The following is a 9,694-nucleotide window of genomic DNA, read 5'->3' as shown; positions in this document are numbered from 1 at the left end:
TCAATATTGAACCTTTTCACAATATTCAAATTTTCTGAGATACTGAATTTGCGGTTTTCATTAGTTGTCAGTTATAATCATCAAAATACAAAGAAATAAACACTTGAAATATGTCAGCCTGTGCGGACCGAATGTACACGTTATACAACTTTCACTTTTTGAACAGAATTGGTGAAATAAATCAACTTTTTGATGATATTCTAATTTTATGACCAGCCCCTGTAGAAAGCTGGTGTTTCAAAATCAGCATTTTTCCTAAAAGACAAACATGCAAAATTTAAATATGAAAATAATACTGACGTCATTGCAGATGACTTGATTTGTAAATGTAACATTTTGGGAAACAGACAATTCCACCATGCAAGACAAAGGAAAAATCTTAGCTGCGCTGTTTCAACGCCAAATCCTGCATTTTATTTTGTAATAAGTAAAAAAAAAGATTCACAGTATCTCTCCCAGAACACTTAACTGCAAGTTTTTTAATTTTAAGAAAGCATTTCTGCAATAGAAATCAAACACACTGATTCCAAACGTTTCATGTATTTGCACAAAAGAAACATGAGTCACAACAAACAGATCACAATACTTTCCAAACTTTAAATACATTTAGAGATCATTGTTTAAATAAATTCTCCAAAAAATATCTCTTGTTCATGTCACATATTTACACTGATCTTAGCTTCTAGTGATTGTATATCCATGTTACTAATTCAGGACTTTATTATTCTTGCTTCCATGAAAACTTTTCCCCATTAACATGTGAAAGATTGACCTCATGCTTAAATAAGCAGCCTCACGGCTCTTTTTAAATTAGGCAATTTCAATTTTACATATTGGTGTCAATACGTAACAAAGAAAACTGGATGCTGTCACAGTAACAGATTATGACTTTGTAGGTCTCTTGTGAGTTTTATCACAAAGACAGCATTTGTCTTATAAATCCTGCTTCTAATTTACACTGAGACGCTGGTCTGTGCATATTTACTTTTCCCGATGTAGAACAGAGATCATCCTTTCTCAGTGCTCGTGTGCAATGAGTGGGGCAGGATAGTTTTGTATTTGCTGAATAAAATACAGACAACACAAAGACATGACAACAGCAGAGAACTCAACTTGAAAAGGTGGTTACACTGCCAATTCTGACAAGCCATCAAATATCTTAATGTAACCTTGTTCTACCAGACACACGATGTCTGAATCTAGCCATGATTAATAGTTATGTAATTGTGACTTATGCTGGAATGACAGGATGTTGTCACTAGAACAGATTGATTAAACCAGTAATGCTATGAATGTCACATTTGAAACATGCTCAATAACTACATATGGCACAGAAACTGAGAGCCCACCTTGTAAGTGACAGAGTTTCAAGCGTTAACCTCGGTTGCAAAAGTCTATACTGGGTATATTGTTGTGTCATAATAAAGTCAATATGTCTGCATAGTCTATTGTTGTCCATGACAAAAAAGCAATGCTGCACTAAATGTAATAAAAACATATTCTTGCTGCTTTTGTCACAGCATCCAGTAGAAGCTTGAAACCTTTCAATTTATTTTAAAATGAACCTCAATCTGGTTGGACAAGCAAACAAAAAACTAGCTGGTATGAAAGTTTGTTTAATTGTTTGGAATAATTTACAACTTGTTTTCATGTTTGTATAGTAGTATTCTACAGGTGGCTACTGACACGATGCTGTTAGCTATAACACAGAATCCATATTTCCTGCCCACCTAAAGCTCCATATCTTTTCTTACTCCTTTCAAAGCAGAAGGACACACCTTTCATCAATGTGAGGAGACAGCTGAGACAGGCCTGTTGTAAGGAGAGATTCAGAAATTCAGGCTCAAAATTGTGCAGTAAAACAAATCAGGGAGCGCACTGGAGAATTTGTTGTTTGCTTTTTTAACAATTATAATTAGCATTCATAGCATTTTTGAAATCATTATTATAATTTTGAAATCATAATCATGATCATTGAAGCACTTTGTTTTAAACAAGGTTTAATGAGAAACAAAATGACAATCAATACACTTTGAGTATACCCATGGAGAATAGCATCATGCACATTTACAAAAAGAAAGAGTAAAAATCCTAAGTGCAGCAAGAATGTTTTCTGCAGTCAAACGAGGTTTCTCTTTTCTACAAAACCACAAAAAACAAACAAACTTGAGGTGTATCCATTTCCATTCTTGGGCAACTTTTCTTATTGTAAAAAGTTTGAATAAAAGTGGGGAAAATGTTTTAATGCACTGAGAACTAGGTGAAGAAAAAGCCCTGTGAACAAGTTCACAATTGGTTTCTGTACCTTTCCTGTCAGATGAGGATGATTGCATAGTCTCTTAAGAGATTTGTCATCTCTCCTATTCTTGTGTCATTGCTTCACACAGTGTCAAACTTGTGTTTTAAATAGTCTTTCATAACCTTTGCAAGTGGTAGATCCTCCAAGAATCTCAAGCTTTGAAGGCCAATACAGTGACGGATTTTTATTCGACACAAATCTTGTAGAGTCCGAGGTTGTCCTGAAAGAAGAATAGAAACAATGACTACACATGACTATCATTGACTCCCAGTAACATGACAGAAACAGAGCAAGAAATATCAACTCTGAGCAAAATTATTAGCAACAGTAGATGTCTCGTTATTTAACAATTAATACAGTGACAGTGCTCACATGCTCCCATTAGTGCAACACTTCAAGTTTTAATTCTACTTTATCTCACAGCAGTGTTTGCATCCTACTGCATTCCAAGCATAAAATAAAAACAATAAAATTGAGAGGAAAGTTAGATAATCAATCAGGGTGAAGGTGCACATAACATAATATTAATAATATTATCAAATATTCTTTTTCTGGAAATCACTACCCTCTGCAAACAAAACCCTCTCACACGGTCAAAACAGCCGACAGAGTCAAACAAAGGGTTAGAATAGGGAAGAAAGGTCATTCAAATAACTGGATATGGCATGGTTGTTCATCTGCCACACAACCATCTCTCAGGTTTACAGAGAATGGCCCAAAAAAAGAGAAGCTAGCAGTTCTCAGTGTGAAAATACCTTGTTGGTGTTGGATAGGGCTGTGCGATATGACCAAAACCTCATGTCCCGATTTAAGACATCTATCGCCCGATAACGATATAAATCACAAACATTTAACATTTTCTGTAAATTCTGTGAATCTCGGGCAGCTCGACTTGCATGAAGTGTTTCCAGCTGGGCGTCGTGTAGCTGGAGTCGAGTGTTTTAACCGATGCATGAAACGACACATTTTTAGACATAAGTTGTAACGGCGCCGTTTTCTTTGTGAGTATTTATTACACGGCGTGCTGCGGGGGAAAGCCTGTTCTAACGTTTGAGTCTAAGGTTTATTTTTTTTAGCACCTGACGGCTCTTTTTTACTTCTCATTTGTAAACTCTGCATACTCATTCACATGATTCAGTTTATTTTGAAAAGTCTCAACGGGCTCTTAAGCTTTATTGTGAAAGGTTTACGTGGAAAACAAACCAGCGGACAGTGGAGCCACGTGATGGTTTTTACCATAATTGTTGCTAACGACAGCATGTAAAAACATGTCTGTCAGTAGTGTGGTGATATTAAATATAAGAGAAAGAGAGAACTTTAAGGAATGAATACAGCCACTACAGCGACATCAGAACCATGAAAAAATATTGCCGTAAACAGTTTATTTTGCGACACCACAAAACAAACGATAGCTTAAAATGAAACGACAGACGTTTTTATATCGTTATATCGAACAGCCCTAGTGTTGGATGTTTTTAAATATTAAATAACCTCAAATTGGTTCTTTCACCAAGTCCAACAGCCCTCTGTGGTGTGGTGGAATAGAAGGATTTGCAGAGGACAAGTCTGCAGAAACTGTGTAATGCTATTGTGTCAGTATGGTGAAACAATGACTGAGGAATGTTTTGGGAACCTTGCTGAATCTAAAGGCAGTTCTGAATAAAAAAAACGTGGTCCAGACTTGACAATTACTGATTCCTGATCATGCTTCGGTAAGAAACTTAGCTATGTTTGTGGTATGATGTGCATGTAGCGTGCTGTTATGTTGTAAATTGTCTGGATACGCTTGGGAAGAAAAACATTTTTATTGCATAAAATGGCACTGATCACATCAGCTGATGGGGAAACATTGTTGGTTTTCCTGGAAAAGTACCATAAAATTATGCACTACCCACTTAAAATTCATGAAACTGTTCTGAATATCACTTATTTGTTACTTAAAATTATTTAAGTACAATTTGTGTCTCCTTTCCTGTAACCCCCACCCCCTTGTACGTATGTAAAAAGGGAAAGGCAGAGACTGTACAAAGTTGCTGAAATATACTGACCCCAAACACACAACTCCAGAGCCCAGAATGATCTCAAGACTAGAGCACAACCATAAAAAGGAGATAAATCAGAGATTAAATGCACGTGCCATGAGCCAGTTGATTACTGTATAGACAACACTGATGAGCCATTTTCACCACAGTACTATAGTCATTTTGGGCCTTCAGAAGAAAAACCCAGAGTAACAAAATCTGCATATCTAGTCGTGTAAAACATGCTGACATGTTTTGTACGCTGTCGAGTCGGTTTTCAACCTTACCTTTTTTTTCCTTTAAGAAAAACAAACAAACAACCCAAAACTCTGGCAGTTCACCACTTCCTTTTGTTCCATTGCAAGCTATTCATTGGACCTGGATGAGTTGAATTGCAATAACTGGAAAAATTGGGGTGTTCTAAAACTTTTGACTGGTAGTCTAAGTTTGCATAGCTAACTTCAGGATGGTGCTGCATGAGATAACCCATTGTTTTATTTAATGATATAAAGAAATAATTTGGTATCCCAAATATTGATACTGAATGCTATATCTATATTTGCTGCACAAAATGAAACAGGCAGAATATTGCAATACTATGTTGTAGCAATTTTCTTTCCTTCACCCCTAATTTTCTTTCATAGTTAAGAATATTTACTTTTTCCTCCTTTATGCAACAAACACAACATTGGCATATTCTTCACAATGCCACCGGACTTATATGACAAAGAGTGTGTTACTCACTTGTGACCTTCTGCAGGAAATCCAGACAAGGCCGGCTAATCCCTGACATGCTGACAGACACAGCCACCGGAGTCTGGCCCTCGTAATTCCTAGTATTGGTATCTGCTCCATACGTGTAGAGCATCTGGGCACACAACACATCATCCCTTAGAGCTGACAAATGTAAGGGAGTTTGGCCATCTTCAAGGCGTCCAAGATTAGTGTCCGCTCCCCTCTGCAGGAACATGCGGCAGTATGAGTGATTGCCTTTGATGACAGCATAGCGTAGCAAGAAGCCATTTTGAATGTCAATGTTGGCGCTGTGGTCAAGGAGGATCCGTACACAGCTGGAGCGCTCGCGGATTATGGCAAGCTGTAGTGGCGTGGTTCCTTTGTCGCTCAGAGGGTCTACCTCGGCCTTGAACTCGAGCAGCAGCCGCACGAATGAGTCTCGACCATAGTGGGCGGCCACATGCAGCGGCGTCCAGCCATCGTTACTTTTGGCATTTATAATGTCACTTCGAAACTCTGACTCCAGCATCAGTCGGGCAATGCGTGCTCTGCCATGCATTGCTGCATAGTGAAGTGCGGTGAAGCCACCAATAAAGTCCTTCACTGTGGGGTCAGCTGTACAGACGAGTGAAAAGAAAAGAGTTAAATGCAGCATATTATAGGATTTATGATAAGCCAAGATTGTACAGTCCAAGAATAATCTGCTAGAAAGAATTTTTCATCAATTCGTATTTACAGTGCATTCCTGCTAGACTGTTATACTTTAAGTGGACATGAAACACGAAGCCCTGCTCTCAAAAACTGACAGATTTAACAGTCTGTGAAGTTGCATTTAGAAAATAAGTGTTCAAAGTTAAAGTTTTGAGAACATGTTTAGTACGTGACATTACAGGGTTGGTTGGGTTGCAGCTAATAGGTTTACATTAGTGTATGTTAGCTAACTAGTAGCTGAACCAATACCTCACTGCCCAAAAAGCTGATTCTGTCATAGCGCGGTGGTGGCAATGGGAAATCTTTCAAAGATAATGGCAGATGGCTTAAGTGGAGTGGCCAAACAGTCAACTTTTAAAAGTAGCAACAGGGTTTTACCTGACTTATTCATGTAGCAATTTAAATGTTTAGTTATGGGCAAACTGAAGCTTCGTAAAACACTGAAACATTTGAAGCATTTGTGCTGGAATTGTACTGGTTTTGAAACAATATCAAACCCATCTCCACAGTGACCCCTGCTGGCCAATTTGGATATTGCCACATCTTAAACAATATTCAGTCAAACAGTAATGCAGACAAGCCCAGCACAATTCCTAACAAGGTTTTATTTTTAATTAATTTAAAAATATATAATTAAATGAAGAAAATAAATGTTTTCCTTCTTTATAAAAAGGTAAGATTTATTTTCACAGGCTAATTCTGACCAATTATAACAGTCCATTTTATGCACGAGTTAGGACAGAGTGAGGAACCAACTGCTGCAGATCATGTGTGATGTCTTTGAGGGAGAACTGGTGAGATTGTTCTCTCCACCCCTGATGATACACCAGGACAAATTCAGCAGTGTAAGAGGAAAAAGAGCTCGCCGGTGCCAGATGAGAGATGGAGAGGAGAACAGGAGAGAATATAAAGGCTGTTCTCTCTTTGTAAAGAACCGCTAGAAAGGTTTAACCCTTTAACCCTAACAGGTTAGGGCTACACTGGTGGCAACGTTTCTTTAAACTACTGCAACTCTTGAATGATGTGGGCAATGTGAAAAATGGCAACTGCTCTTGAAAGCAGCAACTCTGCGCTTTTCAGTGATATTAAGAGTCATTACATTAATCCGAAGCACTGCATCACAGCAGCCCCAGGAATGCAAAGGTTGAGAGAGTGAGCGTGTGCAATGGGGTTGTGCAGAAAACTGACGTTTTGTTGGACACTTTTCTAATTATTTTATTAGTGTGGTGGGTTTCTTTTTCAGCATTTTCTGCCATGTTTTTTCCAATTGTTTTATTTTTTAAGTTCTATATATGACCTATCACCCATTACAAAATATACACTGCCCAGCCAACTTCTAACATTTGAAAAAAGCATGGTTGCTAGGCAACCCAACCCATTTAACAGCCTTGCACTTCTGGCCTTTAAAGCACCTGGCCTATGCAGACCAGGTAGTTTTTTGAAGGATGCGGGGCCTGAATTGGGGCACACCTTGACTCTGTGTATGAGACTCACTGCTGCTATGTTATCTTAAATCAGTCATCTGATTTGGATGCGCTAGCCCGTCATCTCCAGAGTGTATGTCCATGGTTTTTCTGATTCTAACAGAAGATGCACGATAATAATCATATTTTGGGGTGACAAAATGGTATCTGGATGAATCTTAAGTCATATGGTAAATGGCCTGTATTTATATAGCGCTTTTACTAGTCCCTAAGGACCCCAAAGCGCTTTACACATCCAGTCATCCACCCATTCACACACACATTCACACACTAGTGATGGCAGCTACATTGTAGCCACAGCCACCCTGGGGCGCACTGACAGAGGCGAGGCTGCCGGACACTGGCGCCACCGGGCCCTCTGACCACCACCAGTAGGCAACGGGTAAGTGTCTTGCCCAAGGACACAACGACCGAGACTGTCCAAGCCGGGGCTCGAACCGGCAACCTTCCGATTACAAGGCGAACTCCCAACTCTTGAGCCACGATCGCCCCGATATGAATAATATCCCAAACGTGGATTCTGTTCATCTGGACATAGCTTTTCAGTGGGAGGTAACAAGCATAATCAGTGGTGCTCGAGTCAGTAATTATGCAAATGTTCTGTTTATGTTTAAGGAGCTGGGAAACCTGCAGTCAGCTGACACTGAAGAAGTCATGGGGTGAGTGAAAAAACTTTTCTCCCATTGAGAACGATAAGTCCAGATGAAAAGAATGAACTTTTGGGATTTGGGACACTTAAACATTTTTTAAGTGTTTATGGGATATTTATCTGAATGCTATAGAAGTGACTTCTTTTCAAATTTCATCTAACATAGCTGAATAAATGCCCACTTTTTAGAAACACAATGCCCTGTAGCATTAACAGCAAAAACATTTTCAGGTCGTGGGGTTGGGGGTCTGACCTCCATGCTCCAGGAAAACTCGAACACATCTCTCTTTTCCCTTGGCTGCTGAGAAGTGAAGCAGTGTCCAGCCATTGGCATCGCGGATCTTTGGCGAGTATCCTTGCTCCAGCATTCTCCTAACAGTGTATACATCCCCTGCTGCCACTGCAGCCTGGATCTGCAGCTCTTCATGAAGCTCAGGGTTCCTTCTGCAGTGGTGGTTCAACATCCTGTCACATTTCGGAATGGTAATTTTCATCTGTACCTAAGCTCTGTTTAAAATAAAAAATAAAAATCAGTAAATATATTCAGATTCAGATGGTACATTAAGCATGACTGAAATTAAGTTCAGACTTATGGCCGTGGCTTTTAATCTGAAAAGACAACACTAAAATTGAAAAAGTAGTAACGCATAACTTTATGATAGAAGTGGCCTAAGAGCCTGTGTCAGTTTAAGTGTTGTTTTCAATAAATTGCATGATCAAAATTTTTTTGGCCTCACTCCCATTTCTTCTTGTTGCATGCTGAAGCTCAACTTGGAACCCTGTTAATATCCAACCATGAAAAATATGATTTTTTGCCATTTTTCAAGTATGTGAATGAAGTCTGCCTACCGCCTCAGTGCAACAAAGATCTACAATTTAAGCAGTTCATTGTAGATCTGACAGACTTGAATGGACATAAATGGCTGACAAAACACACAAATCAAGCACACACAGGTGGTGCATTAAAAAAATCTCTTCAAATCAAAATCAAAATGTTAAGTCATTTTAAGCATAAGAATAGGAATCAAAATAATACTGAAATGGTGTACTAATGATGTTCAGGAGCTTTTAAGGGTTAACATTAATAATGAGCTTCCTCAAATATTGAGGAAGCTCATTATTGAGGAAGCTCATTATTTGATCGAGGGCTGAGTGATGAGGAAAATCTAATATCTATATCTCATGATATGTTTAAATAACCTCCAGAATCAAATGTTTTTTTCAACCACATGAGTGCGGAAGGAAAAACTCTTTTTTAACAGCAAGAACCCTCCGGCAGAACCAGGCTCTGGGAGGGGCGGGGCATCTGCCGTAACCGGTTAGGGAGATAGAAGGAAGACAGGATAAAAGACATGCTGTGGAAGAGATTAATAACAAGTATGACTCAAAGCAGAGAGGTCTATTAACACATGAAGAAGAAATACTCAAAGCATCATGGGATTTGTTAAGTGTGGATAGTTAAATGCAATAGCAAGTTGTGCCTTGTTCTCAGAAGGACAGCAAGTGGACAGGGATAGGTGAGATGAGGCAATGCAAGGAGGAAGAGAGGCAAAGAGTGATTCAGAGGCAGAGCCTGGTTTATTTCCCACAGCTTGTGTAATCTGTTGCCTTATGGTTCCAAGCGCTGTCACCAATCTTTGCATTTCATTATTATCTCACAACACTTGTTTAATCAGCTACCAGCTCTCCTACAGACTTTTTAAATGTCTACAGTAGGGCTGGGCCATATTATACCGTTCACGGTAATACCGGTATAATGTTAGGCAACGATAGGAAAATGAAATATCGCGATAGA

General features: G+C 38.9%; 1 protein-coding gene across 1 annotated transcript in view; it reads right to left on the bottom strand.

The window, feature by feature from the left end:
* Positions 1 to 1,983: 1,983 nt before the first annotated feature.
* asb7 (ankyrin repeat and SOCS box containing 7) overlaps positions 1,984 to 9,694 on the bottom strand; it is a 15,032-nt gene continuing 7,321 nt past the window's right edge. Inside the window, exons 3-5 of the mRNA XM_005742869.1 lie at positions 8,153 to 8,406; positions 5,065 to 5,670; positions 1,984 to 2,519 (exon numbers count right to left, since the gene is read on the bottom strand). Of these exons, the coding sequence (XP_005742926.1) occupies positions 2,380 to 2,519; positions 5,065 to 5,670; positions 8,153 to 8,393 (987 nt within the window). The 5' untranslated portion in view covers positions 8,394 to 8,406 and the 3' untranslated portion in view covers positions 1,984 to 2,379. The remainder of the gene's footprint in view (positions 2,520 to 5,064; positions 5,671 to 8,152; positions 8,407 to 9,694) is intronic.

Source organism: Pundamilia nyererei, unplaced genomic scaffold (genome assembly GCF_000239375.1).
Source record: "Pundamilia nyererei isolate P.nyererei 1_Seehausen unplaced genomic scaffold, PunNye1.0 scaffold00124, whole genome shotgun sequence".
Classification (NCBI taxonomy): Eukaryota; Metazoa; Chordata; class Actinopteri; order Cichliformes; family Cichlidae; genus Pundamilia; species Pundamilia nyererei.
This window is presented reverse-complemented; position numbering and strand designations above follow the sequence as displayed.